Source organism: Sebastes umbrosus, chromosome 3 (genome assembly GCF_015220745.1).
Source record: "Sebastes umbrosus isolate fSebUmb1 chromosome 3, fSebUmb1.pri, whole genome shotgun sequence".
NCBI classification, from domain to species: Eukaryota; Metazoa; Chordata; class Actinopteri; order Perciformes; family Sebastidae; genus Sebastes; species Sebastes umbrosus.
In genome coordinates, this window is record NC_051271.1 from 23,899,240 (window position 1) to 23,926,058 (window position 26,819).

A 26,819-nucleotide genomic window follows, 5' to 3' on the forward strand; every position below is an offset into this window, starting at 1 on the left:
TGGAGTATTTTTGACCATGGTATTTTTTACTTTTACTGCAGTAAAGGATCTGAGTATTCTTCTACCCACCTCTGCCTTATAAAGGCCCTCATCATTTTAAATTAAAATAAAACATTACATACATACAGCATTAAAATCTCCCTCTTACAGCACTACATGTTTATGCATCAGTAATAATATTCTAATTATAAAATATATACTAAAATAGCACTGAGAGGCTACTTTCCTTTTTGATAATTAAGTATATTTTGCTGATAAAACACTTGTACTATCACATTTTTTTGCATTATTGCATTATAATATTCCAATTATAAAATATATACTAAAATAGTACTGAGAGGCTACTTTTCTTTTTGATAATCAAGCATATTTTGCTGATAAACCACTTTTGCTATCAATTATTTTTGCATTATTGCATCATAATATTCTAATTATAAAATATATACTAAAATAGCACTGAGAGGCTACTTTCCTTTTTGATAATTAAGTATATTTTGCTGATAAAACACTTGTACTATCACATTTTTTTGCATTATTGCATTATAATATTCCAATTATAAAATATATACTAAAATAGTACTGAGAGGCTACTTTTCTTTTTGATAATCAAGCATATTTTGCTGATAAACCACTTTTGCTATCAATTATTTTTGCATTATTGCATCATAATATTCTAATTATAAAATATATACTAAAATAGCACTGGGAGGCTACTTTTCTTTTTGATAATCAAGCATATTTTGCAGATAAAACACTTGTACTATCAGATTTTTTTTTGCATTATTTTGCATTATTGCATTATAATATTCTAATTATAAAATATATACTAAAATAGCACTGGGAGCCTACTTTTCTTTATGATAATTAGGTATATTTTGCTTGTTTTTTTGCATTATTTCTTCCTTAATTGCTTTGTATTATCTCTCTCACAGGGATGAACTGGATGAAATTGGTCTTTGTATTAGTAAATTATCTTTCTCAGACACACACACACACACACACACACACACACACGCACACACACACACGCACACACACACACACACACACACAGTCTAATCAATAACTTGTCTTGCCCTTTAAACAACTGAACTCAACTACTGGTCTACTGATCAGCCACGTATCGCCACGTCTGCCGCGCATGCGCAGTGCTCTCTCATCAGTGTTCCGGGTCGATCAGTCTGTCCATGTTGTGTACACACACAGAGTTAAACATCACCTTTATGTACCTCTATTCTCATCGCTATCACACGGACCAGTGAGGGGGGAGTCTGAGGGGATTTGTCGGAAGGAGAGACGCGTTGAGAGGACGTCCTGTAGAGATGAACTTCTTCAGAGGAGTGATGGGAGGACAGGCAGCCGGGCCGCAGCCGTCCGGAGCGGACACGGTAGGAAAACAGCCCGGCTAGCTGCGGCTAGCTGCGGCCAAGGCCTAAGGAAGGAGGTTTAGACACGGTTCTTGTTGTATTGGGTATGACGCATGCGCAGTGTAACTCAAGCTGCGGTGCTGCGTTCTGATTGGCTCAATTTCGGCCAGATTCTACTGCGCATGTGTGGTACCCCCCATGCTATGACGTATTGATGACGCGTTACTCAGCCTCCTTTCTATATGCCTTGGCTGCGGCTAACTGCGGCTAGCTAACATTTCCACCACTGTGTACCTGACAAACTGAGACCACACACACGTCAGCGATAAAACATGTGTTTATACACTGAGGGTTAAGTATTGTCTCTACAAAACACACCCAGAATGACATGTTTAAGAGGCTGAGGCCTCACTAAACCAGAACAACGAGCTACTCAGAGAGCTAATTAGCTGCTAACGTTAGCATGTCAGTCAGCAGCAGCAGCAGGCTGTCTGACATACCAGCTGTTATCTCTACCTTACAGCTGTAATGAATGAGACAATGGATGAAAGAAACACACTATAAGGACTATAAGGAGTATCAGCTGTTGACAATATCTTCATTTTTAAATAACCTGCAACAACAACAGAAGCTAAATACATCCACATCCAGAAAGGAGAGCATTAAATGAGTTGTAGTTTCAGTTTTGTGTCATGTGCAGGTTACCACAGGGTTAATGACATGTTTAGGATGAGAGAACAGGTCAGGACAGCACTAAAACCAATATTTAAGTTAAGATACAATGACAATAATAAGATAGGATATCATTAATAAGAAAGGCAGACAATAAGATAACAATAAGTGTAAGATAAAAAAGTGATGATGTAAATCAAATGAAATATAGTGCTTTATATACATATGAAAATGATGATTGTGTGTGAAAGTAAGTGACAGTATCTCTGACAGTATTGCACAAATGTAATGAGAAAGAGGAATGAAATATGGAGCAGCAGGGCTGTCAGACATACCAGCTGTTTACTCTACCTATAGCTGTTATTAATGGGGACAATGGATGAAAGACACACACTAAAAGGACTATAAGGAGTATCAGCTGTCGACAATATCTTTATTTTCATATAAACTCCAACAACAACAGAAGCTAAATACATCCACATCCAGAAAGGAGAGCATTAAATGAGTTGTAGTTTCAGTTTTATGTGTCATGTGCAGGTTACCACAGGGTCAACAATACAATGACATGTTTAGGATGAGAGAACAGGTCAGCACAGCACTAAAACCAATATTTAAGATAAGATAAAATGACAATAAGAAGATGGAATATCATTAATAAGAAAGGCAGATATAAGATAAAATGACAATAAGTTTAAGATAAAAAAGTGATGTGAGTAAAATGAAATATAGTGCTATATACATCTGAAAATGATGATTGTGTGTGAAAGTAAGTGGCAGTATCTCTGACAGTATTGCACAAATGTAATGAGAAAGAAGAATGAAATATTGTTTATGAGAATGGAATGAGATAAGTTGATAGATAAGTAAATGAAAACCATAGTCATCTCTATGTTCCCAGGGTCCTATGTTCTTGATATAAACTAACGTTAACATTGTAAGAGATTGGTAAGGGCTATCTTCACAGTTCAGATTGCAAACGAATGGAGGAAGATGCAGTTTGAATGGTAAAAATCCGATTAGCCACTGTGGAGATATCAGTTTCTAAAAAAGAAAAAAAACGTCTTGCCTTCAAATTTGATGGTGCAGGTTTCAAGGAGTATAATATCAGTAGGCTATAAACTGTAGGTGGGTGATTTCAGCACTTGACCTAGAGGAACATATATTGCTGAGAACATAAACCCTTTGAAAGGTCTTGTTAATGTGTTATATTAAGAGGATATATTAAGCTGGGGAACATAGATACGCTTATGAATTAAAGGCAGTTAGTAGCACATAAAAATGTGCCGTCATGTAGGGCTGCAACTAACGCTTACTTTCATTATTGATTTTATCGGCTGATTGTCTTCTCAAGTAATTGGTTGGTTCATAAAATAGTGAAAGCTTCTCATCACCATCCAAGGTCCGAGGGGACTACTTCAATGTGCTTGTGTTCAACACCCAACGATATTCAATTTCCAGTGAAAATCACAGGGTGCTAATGCCAGTATGAAACAAACAACATCTTAATGTACAGCACTATATGAGATGCATGCAGAGTACTGCAGGCATTGCAGGAGAGTAATTAGCCACATAACCAGATCTTTGTCTGTAGACATTCCTGTTTTGGCTGTTCAGATAGGCAGCGAGTGTCTTCTTCAGAATGCACAATACATTCATCAAGAAACTGCATGACATGTTCACATCACTGCTGTCTTTCCCACAACTGGTATGTAAAGAGTAACTAAACTTTAATCTACTCTCTTGAGTTAGTAAATCATATTTACATTAAATTTACTATATTATTTATTGATTCTTGTCCCATTCTACAGTATAGTGTTCATTAGACGAGTGTTTCCCAACCTTCTTGTCTCTTTAAATTGATATGTGGCATGTTACCGGCTGAGTATCTCTGCTGGTTGTGACCATGTTAACCAAAGAATATGGGAAGCAGAACGCACAGAGATCATTTTAAATCGACAGTTTGAATTCGGGAGCAATTTGTTTGAGTGTAACCCAAATCCATCAGTTATTGCTTTTTAACTCTTTATGGGCCGGAAGAGTCAATAGTATTTCCATTCAGTGTTGTTTTTCCCGTCCATCCAAAGATGCACTTTATGGTTTCTTCTTTAGATCAGCATTGACCAAATATCTTGCAAACATGCTTAGTAAAAGTGTTTGATTTAAATTCAAACCTAATTTCTTTTTAGTTTGGAGGGTATGATTTAAATTTTATTTCATATTTTATTCTCATTATTATCTGGCCAAGATTTTCCTCGTTGTCAGTGTTATGGTTCATTTTATAAAAAGAAAAAAACAAGTGTAATGAAATCTTAAGTAAAGAGGTAAAAAAAATGAAGCACCAAAGTATGGTTTACATTTTGTACTACATTGTCATTTGCAAATGCCTTCATCATTTCAAGTGTTCATTGTAAAAATAAATGTAATGTTAATAAAAAGATTAGAGGAAAGTATTAAAAACCAAAATACCAAAACAAATCCAACTTAAATTTGTGATGATACCCTGTACTCAATGCCGCTGAAGTATAAGGGAATATCACGTTAACTGATCTACAAAATGCCCGAGCTATTAGGACATATAAATACTGATATCTTCTCCTGGCTGTATATGAGGCAGGCAAAATAACTGTTTCCTCTTTTAACAGATCCAGAAGTTGTGTGACCGGGTAGCCTCCTCGACGCTCCTAGAAGACCGCAGAGATGCTGTCCGGGCCCTGAAGTCCCTCTCTAAGGTACAGTAAAGTATAAAGAGAAAGCTATCTGAAACAGGTGCAGTAGAAATGCATTGAGTTACCAGATTATTAGGTACACCTAGCTAAAGCTAATGCAGGCTAATACAACAATCCCGCAAACAATCCTGCCTTCATGAAGGTTGTAATGTTCAGTTTTTGTTGAAACTGTTTTAGAGAGGTGTTTATTGAATTTTATGATCATTCCGGAGTCTGTGGTTCTGCTCAATTGTGTTGGTTTTACTGAGAGTGTTTTTAATATTTAGTCTTACCGTCATTAATATAGATGGTGTGGACAATATACTTAAAGCCCCTCTCAGTATAAAAAGCAGTTTGAATAGAAATTGAACATCATAACCTTAAAGGTTGGATTTATTGCAGTGCTGTTGTATTTGACTTATACAACGGTTTTGACTTTGACTTAGTTTTTTTATCTAGGTAGATATTATAAACTGGCAACTGAATGGGGTTTGTGTTAAGCCACATTAGTGATGCTTCCAGTACTTTTTTCATTCAGTAGGTGATTAGTGTATTAACCTTTTTTTGATTTACAGGAGTAGCTCTCCCTAAAGGAGGAAATAGCAGTGGAATGAAATCCCTGTTGCCCTGTATTAACGTAATGTAAATTATGTTTGTGAATGTTTTCTTCTCTGTCACACTGTCATGGATGAAGCACTCGTTTATCAAACTCTGCTGATAAAAATGAACTAATCATTGACATAAATCTCCCCAAAGCCACCTCTCAGTTCTGTTCATGGACAGTTTTGTAACTGGCTGCCACATCAACCACGAGTAATGAGTTTATCAGGCATGAATAAAGGGTTTAGGAGGCGCAGGGTTGCACATTAACACGCAGTGGTGTCAGTGCTGGTCAGAAACGCAGACACGGATGTGCTGGCTTCCTGTATTTTATAAGAAATACAATACGAAGTTCATGATTGTTATTTTTCTTTGTACACATAGATTGAAATTCCTTTATTTAAAAAAATAGCTTGTCCTGTCAACAGTGGATCATTTATTTATGAGTATTATTAAAATACTGTTGTTGGTTTATAAAGCATTGAGCAGGTTAGGGCCAAAAAACATTCCTGATTTGCTACAAAGGTATGGACGGTCCGGTCCTCTCAGGTCACCTGGGACAGGTCTGCTAGCTGAAAAATTAAACTTTGAGAAGCAGCATTCAGTTTTCTGCATAACATATCCAGAATAAACTTTAAGAAAACAGTTATTTTAAGTCGCATTCTCTGTTTGCCAGCGCCTTTTTATTAACTTTCATTTGGGACTAGGGCTGAGCAATATGAATATATAATATCGTCAAAACAATATAAAAATGTCTATCGTTTGTATTTTTCTATATTGTTTCGATCACGATAGATATTGATTATTAATTATAGATATATATTTATTCCTTTTTTCTCTATAATTTCACGTAAAACTGTTATGTTCATTTTGCACTCAAGCTCTTAAAATGAGAAAATACTCAGTACTTTTCATTTGTCAAGTATTTAATTCACACAGGAGTATACAAAAATAGGCTTTACCATGTGGTTATTTCACATAGCTTATTTAATTAATTGGACTACCAGAAAACTGCTGCTATATGCTATATTGTGATATATATCGTTATTGAGATATGAAATTACATATATCGTTATAGAAGATTTTTGCCATATCGTCCAGCCCTATTGGACAATTCATTCATATCTTGACTTGGCACTGTTCGATAGCCACGCTTTAACTTTTATTCTCCTGTGTTAAAGCTTATTTTTTTAAATCATTTTTTAAATTATACTCTTTCAAAATCCTATTTATTTTAAACGTCCTTATTATCTTTTGTAGAAATATCGCTTGGAAGTTGGCACGCAGGCGATGGATCACTTGATTAACATACTGCAAACTGACAGGTATGTTGATGTAGTTTTTGTGTTTTTGTTTGACTCAAGTTAATAATGACACCTTTGTGTTTCTAACACTTTGCTTCTTCCTGCTACTTGAACAGGTCTGACTCTGAAATCCTCGGCTATGCTTTGGACACACTGTACAACATCATCTGCAACGATGAAGAGGAAGAGCAAGGTATTAAAAACCCTCCGACAGTTATTAGACATTCACCTTAAATTGGTTATCGTTTGAAGATAATTACTCCTAATTGTGTGGCCACTTGATGAGTTCAATTCTTGTCAAGCGGACCTCAGTGAATTTGCATTCCCCTCCTCTGTACAGTGATAATGACTGCTGTATGTAAAGATTCTCGTCTCTCTTTTCTCTTCCATGTTTTAACCCTACAGATGAATCAGAAGGTAAAACTCTTTGACTGTGCATGATGCCCCCCTCTAACCACCAGCAGCACTTACAAATCATACGTTGTTTTTGGTTGGGTTGTGGAAAAAGAGCCCGTTAATAGTCTTGTTTACACCTGCTGCTGCAGTACACAGATTGTAAATAGCTGATGGAATTCAAGGCTGTGTTTTGGTTGTTGTCATGGCATATATCAGTCAACTGATTCTTCAGAGTGGTTGAAATGAATGCTAGCTTTTGGGTGAGGGTTTTAAACTTCCTCTTCCCCCCCCTCCCCGCACTCGCAGACGCAGTAACCCCTATCCCTGCCTCAGGGAAGCATAAGAATGTTTCCATGCCTGGTCAGTACTGAAACCAAGCTATCCCTGCCGTAGTTATAGAACTGCTATTTAACTAACTTCACTAAAATCAGTCGGCACTGGAAAAGTGACTGGAAGGTGTTTGGGTGGTGGTTTGGCTTCACTAATCCCATCACATCCCTGAACCTCTGTCTGTCTGTTAATGTGTCATTTCCCATTGCTCTGTGGTTTCCTTCACATTTTAATACCTGGGTGTTTTTGCACTGTTGTGGTGAAATTATACTGTTTAGTTTTGTTTGCTTCTGTTATTTGTTTTTAATATCAGTTCACCCAAATTACAAAAAAATCATAATTCCTCACTGAAATATTCATAACAATTGCGCATTTTGCAATAAAAGCATTACATCTGGCACAGACATAGGTTTATATGTTATGAAAAGATATAGATATCGGGGTGCAAGTCCAATATTCGCTCTCTGTTTAGCTCTGTGTTTGGTCTCAACTATCTGCCTTTTTAGCTGCTTAATTGCTCCACTATGTCTGTCTGCCGTATAGATGCACCGATCTGATTTTTTCAGTCCCGATACCGATAGCGATACCTGTACCGATCCGATACCAGTGTTTAATCAATTAGCTGTATGCCTCACTGTGTGGAAGTGACTTAGATCATTCTTTTATTTGTAAGGCAACAATAGGCCTGACTTAAACATCCCTTTCTTAACTTTGTCAAACTAAATGTAACAAATAAATACATAGATATAAATTTACTGAATTGTTATTTATTATTAAAACAATAAATCGTACACCAGCAACTTGACAAAAAAAGCTTCAAAATGAACAGGAATTATAATTCAGGTGTAAACCTTTTTAATGCAGCAACAAACTGGTCAAACCTTAAATAGGAATTAAAATTCCAGTATATAATTATATAGCACATAAACATAGAATTGAATTTATTGTATCGGCCCCATTGTCACTGATATCTGATCCAGCTATTTGAGTCGGTATCGGCCCGATATTCGATCTAGCATCGGTGCATCTCTACTCTGTGGTTTGGTGCTGGGCAGGTAGAGTACGGTGGGTTTATCAAAGCGTTTTCATTGCTGTCTGTCGTTACTAGAAACAACCAGATGAGAGCGGTGAGACCAAAAACCAAAACTGTAAAGATGTGAGCTGGAAAACCAAAAGTTAAAAGAGGCTAAAAAGTTCTATATATAATTCTGTGTGGGTTCATCACAACAAATGACCTATTTTTACATCACACATAGTCGTTTGATCCATTGTTAATATAAAGATATTGATTATTGCATCGCATTAATGTAATTTTCCAAGGCCACAACATATTTTCACAAATCTTAGAGATGGATATATCCGAATCCGACCATGGATAAATACATCTAAAACTAGCTGCATTGCTAGATACGTTTAAGTGTAAGTACCTTTTAAGTTATGGTAAGATTACTAGGAGAGTATACACTGATTTTCAGTGCAGTCAGTGGTTTTGCAAACCACCTTGTGACACTGAAGCTCTCAGCTCATCCCACATTAAATGTCTATTCGTCCGTATTCACAGTAACCCTACTGAGATCACCCTCTTCACCCTTCCATCCAGCTTTTCCCCTCATCTGTGTGTCGCCCTTTTATTTTCCCAGAAGGCGTGTTCACAAGTATCACCCTGAGCACATGCACATTTCTTTCATTGCTTCACATATTCTTTGTAAAATCATTATTCAAAAACAGAAAACCCCCAGCGATAAAGAGTTGGGGAAAGATTTAGAAGTTGTAGGTTATTAGTAATTATTGCTGTCTAACTCAGGCTGATTGCTATGAACAAACCGACTGGTTCCCTCACTAGACTCCTGCTGTAGTGTTTACTGGAGATGTTACTAACTTCAGCTTTCATTGTCCTTCACAGATGAGGCCGCTCAGAAACAGTCAGATGACCTGGGTGCCCAGTTCACAGACCAGTTCGTTCAGGACCCTGAACATGTGACTCTGCTTCTCAGTCTGCTGGAGGTACTGAACTGTTTCTGCTTGAAGTGGCAAGAGGTTATTGTATTTGTCTAAACAACTGCCTGACGTTTTAATGCACTGATGTGATTTTGTTTTTTAGGAGTTTGACTTCCATGTGCGTTGGCCCGGGGTGAAGCTGTTGACTGCTCTCCTGAAGAACCAGGGAGTCCAGGTCCAGGGTATCATTCTGGTCAGCCCCATGGGTGAGTCGCTCCTCTCTACATATCTGATCAAACTTGTTTTATATGTCAGGGTTTTATTCACCCTCAGTTTTATATCAAGAAGGCACCTGTTAGCTCCAGAACAGTTGAAAATTCACTCAAAAAGATGAGTCAGTTTTCTACTTCAACTAGTAATTAACAGCTGATTATATTTATGTTTCTATTCGCAGGTGTTTCCAGATTGATGGACCTATTGGCAGACTCTAGAGAAGTCATTCGCAACGATGTGAGTACCCGTCCCTGCTGTCACGTTCAGACCAACTTTATTTGTGTGTGAAAAAACGCAGCCAACTCATTCATTTCAATGAGGCCAGTCTGTCGGCCAGCAAAAAGTTGTTCCTGGCTGCAACGATACGTAACGTCATCCGACGAGGCGCTGCTTTGACCAACCATGTACATGCAAGCGCACATTCCTGGTGGATTACGTTGTAATGTGGACATTGTATTTTCTAATTTATCTTACTATCATCGCAACAAAATATGAAATAATTGCAGCCATAATGACTTTCTAGAGTTGTAAAATCTTGTGTCAAGTATGTTTCCAACCCCTGTGCAGTGTTTTGGCGTCTGAGAAGCCTTCAAACTCACAGATTTGCTACTCAAACTGGACTTCCTAGATAGTATTTCCTGTCTAACCGGTACCTTAAACCAGAGGATCTCAATCTTTTTTCAGACAAGGACCCCTTACAAGATAGAGAAAATACTGGGGACTGCCTCATGTATGTCCTTTGGAATAATTTGAGCCTTTTTATTTTACACTTCTACAGTCTTAGTTATGTGAAAGAACAACACCAGAAATGTTTTAGAAAGATATTAGACATGTATTCAACATATTTGCAGATTCTAAGAGTTGTTAGATTAGAGCGTAATCTATGAACTATTATATTGTTGATTTTAAAATTAAAATATTCGTTGAACTATGAAGCCTTTTGTAAAAGACAAAATATTATATCATGATAATTTAAATGAAGGAATCTAAAAACCTTTCATGGACCCTCTGGCAGAGTAGCATGGAACCTTGGGGATCCCCGGACCGCACGTTGAGAATCACTGCTTAAAAAAACACACCCCCACCAGTACCAGTATTTTAAATCAAGGCTGACTGGTCTGTTTTTCTCCTCCAACAGGGCTTGCTGTTGCTTCAACAGCTGACCAAAAGCAACGCTGCCATTCAGAAAATTGTGGCATTTGAAAACGCATTTGAGCGTCTTCTAGATATCATCACAGAAGAGGGCAGCAGCGATGGAGGTAAAAGGATTTTGAGATTTGGAAGTTTCTAATCTTCAATGATTTAAAAACAATCTTGTATTTTCTGTAATTAAAATAGTAAGATTTTTGTTTTTCTTGTGAGATATGTCCTAATGCACATCCTTTTCCCCTTACCTGTGCAGGTATTGTGGTGGAGGACTGTTTGCTGCTGCTGCTCAACCTGCTGAAGAACAACAGCTCCAATCAGAACTTCTTCAAGGAGGGCTCCTACATTCAGAGAATGAAACCCTGGTTTGAGGTCGGCGATGATAACTCTGGCTGGTCGGCACAGAAGGTCACCAACCTTCACCTCATGTTGCAGGTAACGCACAACAGTCATGTTCAAGTGTTGCAATAGGAACAATGGGATGTTTTACTATAATCGTGCACAATGTTCTGTTCCCAGTTGGTGCGAGTCATGGTGTCTCCAGTGAACTCTCCTGGAGCTACAGCCAGCTGTCAGAAGTCCATGTACCAGTGTGGTCTGCTGCAGCAGCTGTGCACCATCCTCATGGCCACCGGTGTGCCTGCTGACATCCTCACTGAGGTAAAAACAGAAAGCCCTACCCAGTACAGAGAGTGGCTCAGCTCTTTTTGAGACATGCTGCATTCACACTTGTGATCTGGCCTCTTTCTTTCAGACCATCAACACTGTATCGGAGGTCATCAGAGGCTCACAGGTCAACCAGGACTACTTTGCGTCTGTCAATGCTCCTTCAAACCCACCGAGGTAAGATGCAACCAATGAACCAAGACATCCACACATCCATCTGATAGTAAAATTGACTGAGCTTTCTCTCTGATCTCTTCTTCGTCTGTCCACAGACCAGCCATCGTGGTGCTGCTCATGTCCATGGTGAATGAGAGACAACCGTTTGTGCTTCGCTGTGCAGTCCTCTACTGTTTCCAGTGTTTCCTGTACAAGAACCAGAAAGGACAGGGGGAGATTGTGGCTACCCTGCTGCCCTCCACCATTGATGGTCAGTTACACCAAGATGAGAACTTATAAGTGGCATTTTCAGTTGTTTTGTTATATATTTTGTCGTGATAAGACATCATATGTTTTCCTTGTACAAACAGTACTCCAGGAGGTTCATCAATTTTATGAATACAGTGTCTTAAACTGGTTTGTATTTTAACAGCTTTCTATATAGAATCGATAGTTGACTAACACTCATGCAATTTGGTGACTAATTAATTAGTTGATTTAGTATTTTGTATCATAGAACAAAACGTTAAAGTCTCTTATGCTTGTGTAAACCACAGACCTTATTTCAGGCATCTGACTCATTTACTTTGAGAGGAAGGAACCGGAAGTGCTAAAAAGCTAACTCATATCTGGATTTTAGAAGTCATTCCTGCAGCACTATATGGACCGTTGTTTTATTCTCCCTTCAGTTTTATTTATGTATTTACAACTATTTATTTAACGACTCGCTCACTTTTTTTTCCATCAGCCAATTCCATATCAGCGGGCCAGTTGCTGTGCGGAGGCCTGTTCTCAGCAGACTCTCTGTCCAACTGGTGTGCCGCTGTGGCCTTGGCTCACGCCCTGCAGGACAACCTCACCCAGAAGGAGCAGCTGCTGAGGGTCCAACTGGCCACCAGTCTGGGAAAGCCCCCCGTCTCCCTGCTGCAGCAGTGCACCAACATCCTCTCCCAGGTAGGACAACAACAACTGGCATCTTCTTCATTCCTGCAGCTGAGCTAGCTCATGTGTGTCTGTGGATGGATTTTTTGGCAAATAAAGGTTAATACTGAAGTGTCAACAACAGTGACTGGAACAGTGTCACGTTATTGTGGTTTTGCAGGGAGATAAGATCGTCCGGCGGGTAAGTAACGCTTGTCTGTGTGTGTTGTGAGTGTTTGGGCGTCACCTCTGCTGGTTATTGGCTTGGCATCTATAGTAGAGGTCTCGTCGGCCCACAAGTTTGGGGATCTTCTTCCCTTTAACTCTTTACTACCCCTCTTTCGTCCCTAACTTATGGCTATGACCCCATTCTTCCTCATTAAGGGTGGCACACGGGTGCACTCGTCCCCACAGATTGGGAGTTACTCTCACTGTGTTCACTAGTGGGGAAGTACACAAGAGAGGTTCAGAGAAAAGGGACACAGCAACTATATTTTATGGTTATGTCATCCTAACACCTGCTTTGAGCTGTGACTTTGGTTGGTTCACTGTGCTGCAAGCCCTTATCTGTGTTCAGGAAGTGTGCTGCAGCAGCTTTTGGGCCTTATTCCTGTCTGAGTGAGAGATCTTCTCAAAGATTGAAAGGAGACAGCGGAGGTGGTTCAGATATCTGAACAGTTGCCTTCTAGACGCCGGCATGTGGAGGTATTCCAATCACATCCAAATGGGAGGAGACCAGTTGCATACATACTTATTGCTCCCACACCTGTGAGCCCTCAGGCTGACAAGAATGTGGTCAGTTAGCTTTGAGAGTTTAACGCCTTGATGTTGAACTGATTGTAATGCTGGTTTTCAGTTTTGAAGAAAGGGATGTGCCTTTATTTTTCTTGCTTGAGTCTTCAACTTTAACTGTTGAACTGTAGTTTTAACCACAATCACCCACACAAACACATAGGACACAGTAGAGCTGCAACGATTAATCGATTAGTTGTCAACTATTAAAATAATCAGCAACTATTTTGATAATCGATCAATCGATTTGAGTCATTTTTTAAGAGAACAAAAGTCTAAAATTCTCTGATTCCAACTTCTTAAAGGTGAATATGTTCTGGTTTCTTTACTCCTCTATGACAGTAAAGTGAATATCTTTGAGTTGTGGACAAAACAAAACATTTGAGGACGTCATCTTGGGCTTTGGGAAACACTGATCGGCATTTTTCACCACCTGACATTTTAGACCAAACAATTAATCGATTAATCAAGAAAATAATTGACAGATTAATGGACAATGAAAATAATCATTAGTTGCGGCCCTATAGCACAGTATATGATGTTTTGTTCAATTAATACTTGTGGTCATTTTCCTGTCTTTTTGTTTTCCTCTTCATTTTTGCATTACGTCACATTTGGAGACTAAATCTGAAAAGGTGATTTCGTAAGTTTTTGTAGTTTGTAATGCTGATAAGTTTCCCCCCACACCTTCATTACTCAGATCTCCATACTTATTCAATTTTTGGCATTTCACTTCAGGAAAGAGATCTGCTGCTCTTCTTAAAGCATGATGTGCATTAAGTGTTAATGCACCAGCTTATTAGCAGCCTTAAAGGTGCTCTATACAATATCCAGAGCATTAATATGCCATCAAACAACTGTTTGCTATGATATAGAGGAGTAATGTCTACCTGAGCAGAGAATGAAGTCGCTCTCCCTCTGTTTGTGTTGTAATTCGAGCTTCTTTGTGCTTTGTTGACATAGCTGGGCCGGTCATGCATGTCTTTTTAGTGCATGTTAGTACATGTGAGCGTGCCCCACTGGCTAGCTCACGGCCGCCGCTCTGCACTGCTCTCATATGGCGATTACAGCTGATAACATCGTCCCGACCCATGGCGTCCTCGCGGAAGTGTAGCGCCCACCCTCCGGTTCCCCCCCCAGATTAACACCGTTAGCTCTGCCAGCACTATTGACGTTGTTTAAACTGTTAGCGCTGTTAGCTGCGAGCCACCGGCTCAGCTGTCTCCATGTTGAGAGCCGTGTGGAGGAAATAGAAAATGCTCTGAATTTTGCATTGAGCACCTGTAACCTACAGTGTAGAGTTTACAGATTATATTCACCTCTGCAATGATTGAATCTATTTTAATTTTCATCATCTTACATTCCAACTCCATGAAAATCGTCCTTTCTTTTTCTACAGCTGTTTGAGATAAATTATTTAAAACTTACTTTAAATTTATAGGTTTCCTATAATGTGAAGCAGACTTTTCTATGAATATAATCCAGGTTGAGATCTGTTGCAGATCTGAAACCTCTCTTACCTGCTTCTCGAAGCTGTTTTCATTGAATTGCATGGTCATTTTTATATCATCTCTTTATTACAGTTTCTTTTTTGTTCGTAAAACGCACATTTAGTGGAGTTTGCATGTGCTGATAGCTAAAAATAAAATGTTTCAATTACAATTTCATGATACTTGTATTACAAGTCATCAGCCGCTCGCAGAATAATAATTGCAAACCACAAACGAATTGAAAATTGTGGAATAGCTGATGGCTAGAGGTAAAGATGAGGGTTTTTAGGCTTTACAGACTGATTTCTTATTCCAGGATACCTAACCTTGTTTGAATATACTGAGTGTATTAATTTTGTGTATTCTATGTCCTTGTTTTTGTTTGTAACTGATAACTTAAACACTAATGGTTGATGTGTTTGAAGTGCTCCCAATTAAGTGTTGATGGGTTTATTTAACCATTTCCTTATTTTTGTTGATTGGGAAAACAAATGTCTCAACATGTCAGGATGGGAATAAAATTGGACTTATTGTTAGAAATGTACCAACAAAATTAATGCTTGTTTTAACACCAACTCATATTCAAGCACTTTTGTTGCCATTTTATCAGCCCTCTTTTACTTTCTTTTTTTTCATTTGAATTTAATACAATGACAATAATTTTGTTGGATTTCTTCTGCAAATTATAACCTGCTCTTTTAAAGAAATGACCAGAACTGTTGCTTAACTAATGTTTCAATCTGTACTTAATACAAAAGTCTAAAAGACCAGGATTCAAAATCAACGTAATTAATAATTGATAAGTTTCCATTCTGATCCTGGTTATGATCATGAGCCTTAATGTACATAACTTCCCACATTTAACATCTGGTTCTTCATCGTCTAAATATTTTAATATCTCTAGAATATTACATATTTGTTATCAGCAGTTTTTACTGTCATTCAAGAAGCACATGTTGACATTTGTTTTGTTTTTCTTTTTCTCTATAGGGCAGTAAAGTTCAGACCAGGGTGGGCCTCCTCATGCTGCTGTGTACCTGGATCAACAACTGTCCGATCGCTGTCACTCACTTTCTACACAATCAGGAAAACGTTCCTTTCGTATCCTTGAAGCAGCTTGCAAGCCATCCACCAATTTTATTACAATAAGTGTCTGTATATAGTCACAGATTTGTCAACAAACAATTAAACTGTCAATATTCACTTTATTTCTTTCAGATGGATCGTATATTTTCATTTTTAAGTGTTAACTTTTGAGGAATTCAGTTAAATCTTCTCATTCAGATTGACAGCTATGTACTATTATTACATTGTATTCCACTCCCAGGTTTAAAAACGGTGTGTTTGAGTCTGAAACTAACTGGTGTTGAATGAATCTTTGACTCGTTGTGACTCCTGCAGCTGACAGCTCAGATCTCAGAGAACTTGGGAGAGGATGAGCGGCTGGTTCAGGGCCTGTGTGCTCTGCTGCTCGGCATCTGCATCTATTACAACGACAACTCGCTGGAAAACTACACCAAGTAAGTGTCGGCTCACATAATCCTTGAAAACAACTCAGTAAACACATTCTCTTGAACTGTTTCAACTGTTTTTGCTTGCTGAATTTGGACTGACTGAAGCTTTAAAGTAGGAACACAGATTCTCCATGTACAATATGTACAGATGCAGTATGAGAATCATACAAATAGCCTGCTGTTCAGTTGTGGAAACTGACCTCTTTAGTGTGTAGGTCTTCATTGTATAACAAGGGCACGATTACTTTTATTATCAAGTCAGTTTGGAGCAACCTCAAGCTCCTTATCCTCTTTTAAATCCTTCGTAAAAGTAGGGCTGCACAATTAATCACAACTTCATCAAAATCGCAATATGGCCTACTGCAATTTTCAAATCGCAGGAGGAGCAATATTTGTTAAAGGCGAATTGTGTGCAAAAATACCATTTTAAATTAAATAAAGTAGTGCTGCGTGCAGAGATGTCCTGGCCTACACATCATCACATCATACTCTACAGACTTAAGAAAACATCTTTGTTTGGTACAGATCCCCGCAAAAATCACACCATAATCATTTTAATGTGTTTTTCATTAACAATAAGATTAATGATGTAAAAATGATCATTTCCTCTAATATCACAAATCATATCACATTTTAATACCAGTCAAAGTAATCGCCATTAGATTTTTTTTCTCAATCGTGCAGCCCTATTTAAAAACATTTTTATAAGTGTACTTTTCACTTTTATCTGTTAATTATCTTAACTTTTATTTTATTGATTATTTTAAGTGTTTTATATTGTTTATTTTACTTAGTGTACTAGACTCTCATATGTAACTGTTTTAAATCGTTTTTATCATTGTTTGTCTGCCATTTCTATCTTGTAAAGCCCTTTGTAACTTTGTTTTGAAAAGTGCTGTATAAATAAAGTTTATTATTATTATTATTATTATTATTATTATTGTTAATTATTTGGGTACAAATGAAAGACAGCTATGTGTAATAACTGTTCTTTTTTTCCTGTACTTTGTTACAGTGATACTTCCCTGGGTCTTTGTCATGCAGTCAATGTGCACATATAGTATATTAACATTTAAAAAGACATGCATGGATAAGTACTCAATCTTTTCCAGAATTGTACCCATGTTAGCCAACGTTATCTAAATGCCCTAAATCGATTAAAAAAAGGAAAGATCGGTTCATTTGAATCATGTCAATACAGTGTCTGTTAAAAGCTGTATCCTGTTTTAAGACCTGTCGTGTCGTCTCTGTCGTCCGCAGAGAGAAGCTAAAGCAGCTCATCGAGAAGCGAATCGGAAAGGAAAACTTTGTAGAGAAACTGGGCTTCATCACCAAACATGAGCTGTACTCGCGGGCGGCTCAGAAGCCGCAGCCGGTCTTCCCGTCTCCGGAGCAGATGCTGTTCGACCATGAGTTCACCAAGCTGGTCAAAGAGCTGGAGGGTCAGTAGGAGACAGTCCTCCACATCCAGTGATAGTTAATCATGGCAGTTGCAAAGTTAAATGGTGTTTTTACAAATGATTTCTCCCACTACTCTGAACAGGTGTGATCACCAAAGCAGTTCACAAATCCAGTGAGGAGGAGAAGAAGGAAGAGGAGACGAAGAAGACAATAGAACAACACGACAACATCGTAACTCAGTATAAAGAGCTGATCAGAGAACAGGTAAACGGCAGGTTCATTTTGCATTTCTGTGTATTTGATGTTATTTATATTTGAAGCACTCTCCTGTTGACTGTTTTATTTTGATTGTGCGATCCTCAGGACTCTCAGATCCAGGAGCTGAAGGAGCAGGTGACGTCCATGACATCTCAGAGCGAACAGATGCAGATGACCGCCACCCAGCAGCTGTCCCAGATCCAGCAGCACAAGGATCAGTACAACATCCTCAAGCTAAAATTAGGTGGGTTCACCTCATTGATTGACTGGTGTCTGATTTTGGCAAAGTTAAATGTCTTTAATTCAATTTACGTGTGATTTATTTATTTATTTATTTTGAACAACTCTGGTCTCGTTTTCACACCGTCCTTGTTGATGATAGCCTTTTACTGCTTCATTGCTGAGATATGGGGCGACAGTGATATGCAGCGACATCGCAAGATACAGTTTTACAACCGTGTGTTTGCTCAGAGGGCAACAACAGGAGGTTTTAAAGGAGTAGTTCAACCTTTTTGGGAATACACTTATTTTCTTTCTTTCACAAATACAATGTGAAAATGAGAATTAGGTTTTCGGGGAGTTATGTAAGAATTCGTTGGTAAACAACAGGAAGGTGTCTTTTCGTCTCAATAAGGTTGCAGAGTTTAGTACCATCTTACCTGTAAAGAAACGCATACTAAAACCTGCACTCCCTGGCCATATCTGGTAGCGCTGCCCTTCTTAGTCGAGTCATTTTCTTTAGTTGATGAGTAATTTTTTTTGTCCATTAAATCAAATAGATCATCGATTAGTCGACAGAAACGTATGAGTGTTAGTTGACTAAGAATTTCTTTGGTCGAGGACAGCTCTAGTATCTGGCAATAATCCTTGCTAAGGTTTGAAACGTTGCTCAAAAATACTCGGTGGATGGATAAACTGTTAATCAAGACATAGTTGCATCATGTAGCTCCCCCGAAAAAACTAATGTTTTTTATTTTTATTTATGTATGTAGTAAATACAACACACATGTTCATTAGTGAGCTTTAGAGGTGCCATAGCCAGGCTGTCAATTTCCCCCTGCTTCAAGTCTTTGTGCTAAGCTAAGCTAAGCTAAAAACGTCCCAACTCTAGCGCCACCTGTACTTAAAGGGATAGTTTGGGTGTTTTGAAGTGGAGTTGTATGAGGTACTTATCCCTAGTCAGTGTATTACCTACAGAAGATGACGGTCGGCACGCCCCCAGCTTGCTGAAGCAGACACGAGTTACTCTACGGAACCAAAGCATGTGCTGCTGTGGACGGGGGGCAGCAGCAAAATGTATTTTAGCCACCGAAAAGAAAGGCTCACCTAAAAAAAATCAATATCAGTTTAAGTGTATGTTATATTTAGAATATTTTCACCACTTACGTCAGACAGCCCTTTCTGACGGGGAACTGAAGCCGTTGTATCCATCTATGCTATCGCCAAAGCCACCAGACTCCTTTGAAGAAAACAGTAATTTGACCTTGCAGAACAGTGGTTGCTGGTTTATCGCTGCCTCAATTGTTTAGTTTGTTTGTGTTGTTATGTGACTTTGGTGAATCCAAACTAACCAAAGTCACACAATAACACAACAAAATATGAAGTCTGGTGGCTTTGGCAGCTGCTTTACTGTTTTACTACTTTAATACACAGACACTAGAGTGGTATCGATCTTTTCATCTAACTCTCTTGAAGGAAGCTAATGTCAGCTTATTTCCCAAAAATGTGAAACTATTCCCACAACATTGTGTTAAAGTGAAAATTTAAGTTAATGCACAATTGTTTATTTGTCTGGTTCAGTGCAGTCTAATGCCATCTCCACGTATACAATACATGCAATAGCTCAGACTTAAAACCAGGTAGGAGCCATGTCAACTGGATGTTGAAAATAGAAAGATGGGAAGTAATTTTCCTCCAAATATTTTTAGAAGATAAATGTGGTTAAACTGGACTTGTTAAAAACCTGTCTGATGACTCATGTAGTTTCCTTGTTTCTCTGTCGTAATGCTGAATGTAGCAGAGTTCACAAGGCCTTATCTAAAGAATTTTAGATAGTAGAGTAAAATGTTATCATAATGGCTAAAAACTAAACAAGTAAAACCAAAGCTGCAAACAGACCTGCCTCTAAATACAATGAGAAACTCAAACAATCTAAAATCTCCCCTTAATGGGATAATTTACTGTATGAGAGCCACACTGATAAATCGTCCAGGCTGATAGATCGGCCACTAAGTCGTTATCAGATTTATTTAAACTCTAAAAAATCCAGTATCGCTCGCCCTATATCATTTACAGTCACTGTGTTTTTTATTGTTTATTTATGTACATATCTCACACAAATCAATAAAGGAGTTACATCAACATTTCTATCACATTCCTACATTTTAACTGAGCGTATGTGTTTATAACTTCAGGTAAGGAGAACCAGACTCAGTCCAACAGCCAGGGCGACGTCTCTCAGGTGAACGGGCTGCAGACGGAGGAGCTCACACAGCTCAGAGAGGAGGTGGAGGAGCTCCGCCAACAGCACACACTCCTTCAGACACAACTCGATGACAAAGACGCACTCATCAACACCCTGGTAAGTAAATGTCTACGTACAGTGTGTGTGTTTGTTTGTGTAAGCTTGAAGTGGAGGTGGATGAGGTGTGTAGGAAAAATAACACACACCCCTCCAGACAGAGCGACACCCTGGGGAGCGTTTCCCAAACAGCAACGGTGGTCACGGTTCAAACACCAGAATATGATGGATTGGCAGACAAACTGTCTTCCAAGTCATCACAAAAACAGTGATAAGTTTTCTCTGGTCAGATCCAGATCCATATAAACAGCAGATAGACTAAAATAATAACTGACACACTCTGAACATCAAACCACACCTTCACTATGGTGGTACCAGACAGACAACATTACAGTAACAGTCACCAGCTACAGTTTTCAGGTGAACCAAAACTACTTCAAACAAATAAATTCTTACAACAGAACTTCAACTACATTTGTTTGAGGAACATTTCCCTGAGGACTAGAAGTTTGAGTGTTTGTAAGACAGACTGAGTTAGAGCTGCACCAATTTGTTGATTAATCAATTAGTCCATCCACAGAAAATTAATAGTAGGGGTGTTACGATCCATCGGTCTGGATCTGGATGAACGTCATCCCTGCAGCACTCTATTTCCATCCAAGCGCACCTCCTTCCTACAGAGCCCAGTAATAAAATGTCAAATCATATTTTAGTTGCTCTTTGTGAGTTGATATAAATGTAACTGATTGTGTTAAATGGGCGTACAGGATGATACCAACATATTTGTGTTTTGGCTTGTTGGTCTGACAAAAGAAGACATTTCGAGATGTCATCTTTGGCTCTGGGAAACTGACGGATATTTTTTGTTTTTACATTTGACATTCTGTAGACTAGGAATAAGAAAATAATCTGAGGATTAATCAACAATAAAAAAAAAGCTGATAGTCACAGCGCTATTCTGAATATAATCCTACATTTAGAACTGGATGTAGAGTTTTACTGTAATCCTGTCACAGTGAAAATGACATCATAGTGCATCACTAATGTATTTGGTTTTCACTGTGTGTAACTGTAGAGGTCGGAGACGGCAGAAAGTTCAGTAGGAGGATCAGACAACACAGAACTGCTCAAGGTGGGATTCATCACTAACACACTTCCCCTTTAAGGGCATGAAAATAACCTTTGTTTTACAATGAATATATACCGTATATGTGTAAAGTACGAGGCTGACTTATTATTCTATATTTCTCTTCTTGTTAACAAATCCCATGAAAAGACGAAAACTAACAGCCTGTTGATACTTTTAGACTTCCCAACTTGTGTCACTGAGCCCTATGCCCATTTGTTCCTTGACTAACACCAGACTTAACCCTAAAACTTCAATCTCACGTTCAGATAATGATTTATATATTAGATGTATTTATGCAAGTGTTGTTTGATTTTGTTTGTTGCAGGAGCTGGAGGCTCTGAGGAGTCAGGTCCAGTCCCAGTCAGCAGAAATCAACCAGATGAAGACGGAGAGACAAGAACTGCTCAGAAGAGCTGAAGCTGCTGGGGTAAATATCTTGAAAATATGAATGACATTTTGTTCCAAATATATCACATTATTCTTGACAAATACTAAATGAATCAACCTCCCGCTGGTTCCTCTCAGTCCTCGGACGCAGTCTCCAGCAGTGACGGCTCATTAGACGCTGCCAAGATGGCCGAAGTAGAGAGCAGACTGGCAGCACAGACGACAGAGACGGAGAGACTCAAGGTGTGTAGAATAACTAAATGTCTGTAGGACTTCACTTCAGCCGGATTTACTTCCAATATTTATACACCAGTTGGCTCTGACCTCTTTGAAATGATTTATTTCCTGTGTTCCCATTATTTGTATTTATGGATCATTCTTTTTAACATCTACACCTTTCCCCCCTCCCGGTCTCTTCCTCCTCTTCCCTCTCCCTCTTCTTCTTCGTCGGTTTCAGGAGGAGGCAAAGAGCTTGTCGGAGAGCCGGGCGGAGATGGAGCAGCAGCTGGCCTCAGCCACCAGCACGGTGGCCATCCTGCAGACGGAGAAAGCAAAGCTGCAAACGGAGGTGCAAGAGTCCAAGAAGGAGCAGGACGACCTGCTGATGCTGCTGGCCGACCAGGACCAGAAGATCCACAGCCTCAAACAGAAACTCAAAGACCTGGGAGAGACGGTAGACAACCAGTGTTATATTTTTCACTAAATTCATTTTAACTCCAAACTTGTGGAGAATGGAGGTTGCGTAGACGAGACAGTAAAATACAGGAGTAGAAAATAATGAAATAAAATTTGAAATAACCCGACATCTGAAATAGTATCAGCATCAAAATGTCCTGTTGTTGCGTGTTCACTTGTGAGAATCGATATTCCAACAGCTGACTCAAGTTTAACCGAAAAGGAGTTTCGATTTAACTGGTGACTTTCAGCAGAATGCGTCCGTGGTTATGATGAATAATAACTAACAGGTAGAGACAGGACGAAAGGAGGCGTCATGTACAGTAGTGATTCAGTGTTTATTACCAGCTTGTTCTCATTCCCAGGGCGTCAATACTGTTGCTTTGTCACGGCCGTCGGTGTGTGATATCGCCACACAAGACACGCTTTAGCGCTGTTATGAGATGCACCAGGCTTTCCATTACCTACAATGTAAACCCATCCGCAGCAACAGTAAATGCTCAGGGAAAGTGCTGTGGTGACGTAGTTTAAAGAGCAAAGAGACACTCAGGGCAGGAAGAAGGGGAGGTGGATGTTCACAACGTCACGTCACATTTTCACTGTACAAACGTAGTCATTTTAAGCCCAGCCATGTAGGTTTTTCCTAAACTTGACTAAGTGGTTTTGATGCCTAAACCTAAAGTGACGCCCAGGGGCGTGACAAAGCAGCAGTATGTGATGAGTTGGGATGTGAACGTGTTGTTTTTATTGTGGGATCACCGTCACTCACTTTTTAATGGACTTAATGAACTGACAGAGTCTACAGAGTTGGATACAAGCACAGCAGCTTCAACAGGGAATCGGGGGGAAAAATTTCGAAATGACGTGCATACGTGTTGATTTGCATATATAGGTTATAAACATGGCCTTATACAGATCAATTATAAGATAGATGGATTTAAATGTATTAGTTTAGCTTTTGAAATCATTCTAAAATCACAAATCTGGTATCATAAAATCCTGTGGTTGGTTCGTTCGCTTTCACACCACAAACAAACCGCATCAGAGTTCGCTTAGAAGCGAAGTGAGACCCACCTTTTCCGGCGGTCTCAGTTCGGTTGTGTGATTCGCACCAGGGTTCAATTGACAGCTTTCATACCAGCCTAAATGAACCCTACTTACCAAGCAAACAGACCTGAGTTTGCTTTAACCGAAAATCACAGGTTAGGTTTTAAAGCACCTCTATATCCTATGTCTTCTATATTTACTCATTCATTTTATCTGACTAGCAAGACAAAAACTAGACTTGGAAGCATTTAATAATCTAGGTCTGCTCCCAGTTTAACCAGTTGACTGTGGTGGTGGTAGTTTTTGGTAGCAGAGATGTCGTGAGTAGTGAACGTTACAACTTCAAAGACGTTGCTTTGTGTCCCGACCACTCAGCTGTGTCTCGTGTGTGTTTGCTTTAGTTAGACTGTGACACTTTGCTTACAGGTGGACGATGAAGACGATTTGGACGGCAGGGACCAAACGGACGAGGATTACGATGAGGATGAAGACGAGGACTAGAGGAAAAACACTGAAAGAAAAACAAAAATGGGAATATTTGTCTGCCAACAGGCAAGAAAAAAAACGCAAAAACACACCTGAGAAACTGAAGAACAGGACTAATATATTGATGCAGTTTCTCTCTCCAGCTGCCATGCTATCTTCATTTTTCTTCACCTTCTTGTCACATCACATGTACATGTTAGTTATTTGGACATTTTTCAAGTTTTTCAGTGACGGTGCATTCATCTCTGCTACTTTTACCGCCAGCTTGTGATGGATTTTACCAGTCTTGTGTTTATTGTAATGTATCGTCATATAGTTTGTAATCACAAGAGTAAACGCTAGGGTTAATACTGACGCACAAGTCATCTGGAAAATGTAGAGGAGGATTTAAAATGTAGCATAAATGCAACTGTAAGCAGATTTGATATTATTCTCATTTTATCATAAACATGATGCACCTGCAGCGTTAGCATCACCTGCGACGTGTCACTGTGCTGCATCCTGAATTTATCTTCCCACCCCGATCAGTTTGAGTTCAGTGTATTTACAGTATTTCAACACTCAGAGAGTTGTTCCATTTCACCCTCGACGACAGCCGCTCTACAATATGCTGCAAAACACTGACAGAAAACATGTAAAGACAAAAAAGATATTTTTGCAACTTTTTGTCCAGTACTGGCATCCAGCTTCTGTATGATATATTGTGTAACTTATCAGTTTATGAGCCACATTGAAATGAATAAAGAATCTATCAGTCTGTATGCCTGAATGGAGGGATAATTGTAGATAAATTAAATTTTACTAAATCCACAATGAGACTTTTGTATTTGTCTTTTCAGGATCATGTATGTCTGAATATAGGGATGGATAACTTTGAAAAATGTCAATACATATTGCCTATGTTTATGTTTCAGTATCTGCCTGGTGTTGCCATGTCCTCGCTACCAAACACATTATAGAAAATAACGGCAAAGATTTCTGACATTTCTAGGATGTGACGATACCAGAGACCAAAGCCAAACTTTTCAATGCAAAGTATGAGTAAAGCATAAAGGTCTCACCAAGCATTCAAGGACAACTTCAGGTACTTTTTGGGGGGCATTTTTATGCCTTTATTAGACAGCAATACACAAGAGATGACAGGAAACAAGGAAGAGAGAGATGCAGCAATGGTCCCCAGCCGCATTTGAACCGGGGAAGTTGTGGTTTGTGTTCGTCTTTCTGACTCTCGCTGCTTCAGATACATTTTGGTTGGTTCTCGAAAAGAATTGTAGTTCGATATGCAGCCCTTTTTGTGACAATCAAATAATATACATTATAGTTATAGGTCGACAAAAAAGACACCAACAATTAAAATGTCTTTACTGTAGGGGTCTCAAACCTTGTTTCCTCTTAGAGCTACTTTGACAAAATGAAAGTGGCCGAGAGCTACTCATATTTTATATTATTAGTTACATTTATTCACATTACCAGCTGAATAAGCTTCTTTTGTGTGAACATTTAGAAAATGTTGATATCCAACACTCACATTTTGTATCAAAACATCTTAAATTCAGCAGCATGTGCATGTTTTTATTCTGTATGCATTTCTTTACATTTTCAATGTGTCAAGCTCACACTATTAAATTCACATCAGATTAATTTCATAGGAAACAAAACAATGTTACTTATTTTACTTCTCCTTATTTTCTGTCTGTCCACATATCACTTTTTCACATCACTTCCCTTCATCGTCTGTAGTTCACATGCATGTATTACATGCATTCACTCTTTTTAACAGTTAGTGAGATGACTGGCACTGCATGGAGTCAACGAGAGAGTTGTATAATAGAGTAATATAATAAGTAAAATGATTGACTGTGCAGTAGCTTTGTCATGTCTGTCTCTGCTGTTCCTCCTGGTGGCCTCCTGCTGTTATGAATCCTCTTGTAATGACTGTGTTTCACCGCTGGGGGGCAACAAATGCCCTCAAATAAAGATGTGCACCAGCCATCACTCATTAAATGACACACTGGGTTCTTTAAAAGGTGTTTAATGGGCCTACGATATCCAGAGCATCGATACAGCAGCTAATATCTGTTTACTATGTAAAGATATGGAGGAGTAATGTCTACCTGAGCAGAGAATGAAGTCGCTCTCCCTCTGTGTGTGTTGTAATCAGAGCTTCTCCATGCTTTGTTGACATAGCCGGGCCGCCAAAGTGGCTAGCTGCTGGTTGTTTACTTCAAGCGTCAAAAGAACTGCTGAACTAACACAAAACACTTCACAGTGAATCAGATTCAAAAGCCAAAACGTAGTATATATACAGTGAGACACAAAGGTAGACTAACATTATGGGTTTCATTTTTGCAAGATACCGGTAGATTAATTATGCAGATTTAACTAATGTTTTGTTAGTATTCAGTTAGCATAACATTATGTGTAGTTGACATTTGGCTTCTTAGATCTGAAGGTCATTTACCTACCCGTTTTGTAGCCTAAAACACTGATGTGTTTTAAACGCCAAAACACATCAGTGACTGTAATGGGTGGCAAGCTGTCAAGGTCCTCCTAATTCGTAAGGATCGATATCATCAACTAACTTCAATTTTGTAACATATCTCCCCTTTGCCTCAGTCAGCTTCTTTTTATATGTGTGTTTGTCT

General features: G+C 38.8%; 1 protein-coding gene across 6 annotated transcripts; it reads left to right on the plus strand.

The window, feature by feature from the left end:
- The first annotated feature begins 1,127 nt into the window (after positions 1-1,127).
- Positions 1,128-24,990, plus strand: uso1 (USO1 vesicle transport factor). Of its 6 annotated transcripts, XM_037764753.1 has the most exons (27): positions 1,128-1,388; positions 4,682-4,768; positions 6,605-6,669; positions 6,765-6,841; positions 7,054-7,065; positions 7,351-7,404; positions 9,278-9,378; positions 9,476-9,578; positions 9,767-9,822; positions 10,724-10,844; positions 10,988-11,166; positions 11,251-11,391; positions 11,486-11,574; positions 11,670-11,824; positions 12,302-12,507; positions 12,656-12,676; positions 15,747-15,857; positions 16,158-16,276; positions 17,531-17,712; positions 17,814-17,935; positions 18,035-18,173; positions 20,344-20,510; positions 21,526-21,582; positions 21,905-22,006; positions 22,105-22,209; positions 22,424-22,639; positions 24,115-24,990. In XM_037764753.1, exons 1-27 carry the CDS (start codon positions 1,323-1,325, stop codon positions 24,187-24,189), a joined length of 2,928 nt encoding a protein of 975 aa, XP_037620681.1. In that variant the 5' UTR covers positions 1,128-1,322; the 3' UTR covers positions 24,190-24,990. The 6 variants fall into 6 exon arrangements, with proteins under 6 accessions (XP_037620681.1, XP_037620683.1, XP_037620684.1 ...); XM_037764755.1 differs by lacking the exon at positions 12,656-12,676; XM_037764756.1 differs by lacking the exon at positions 7,351-7,404.
- Positions 24,991-26,819: the final 1,829 nt, after the last annotated feature.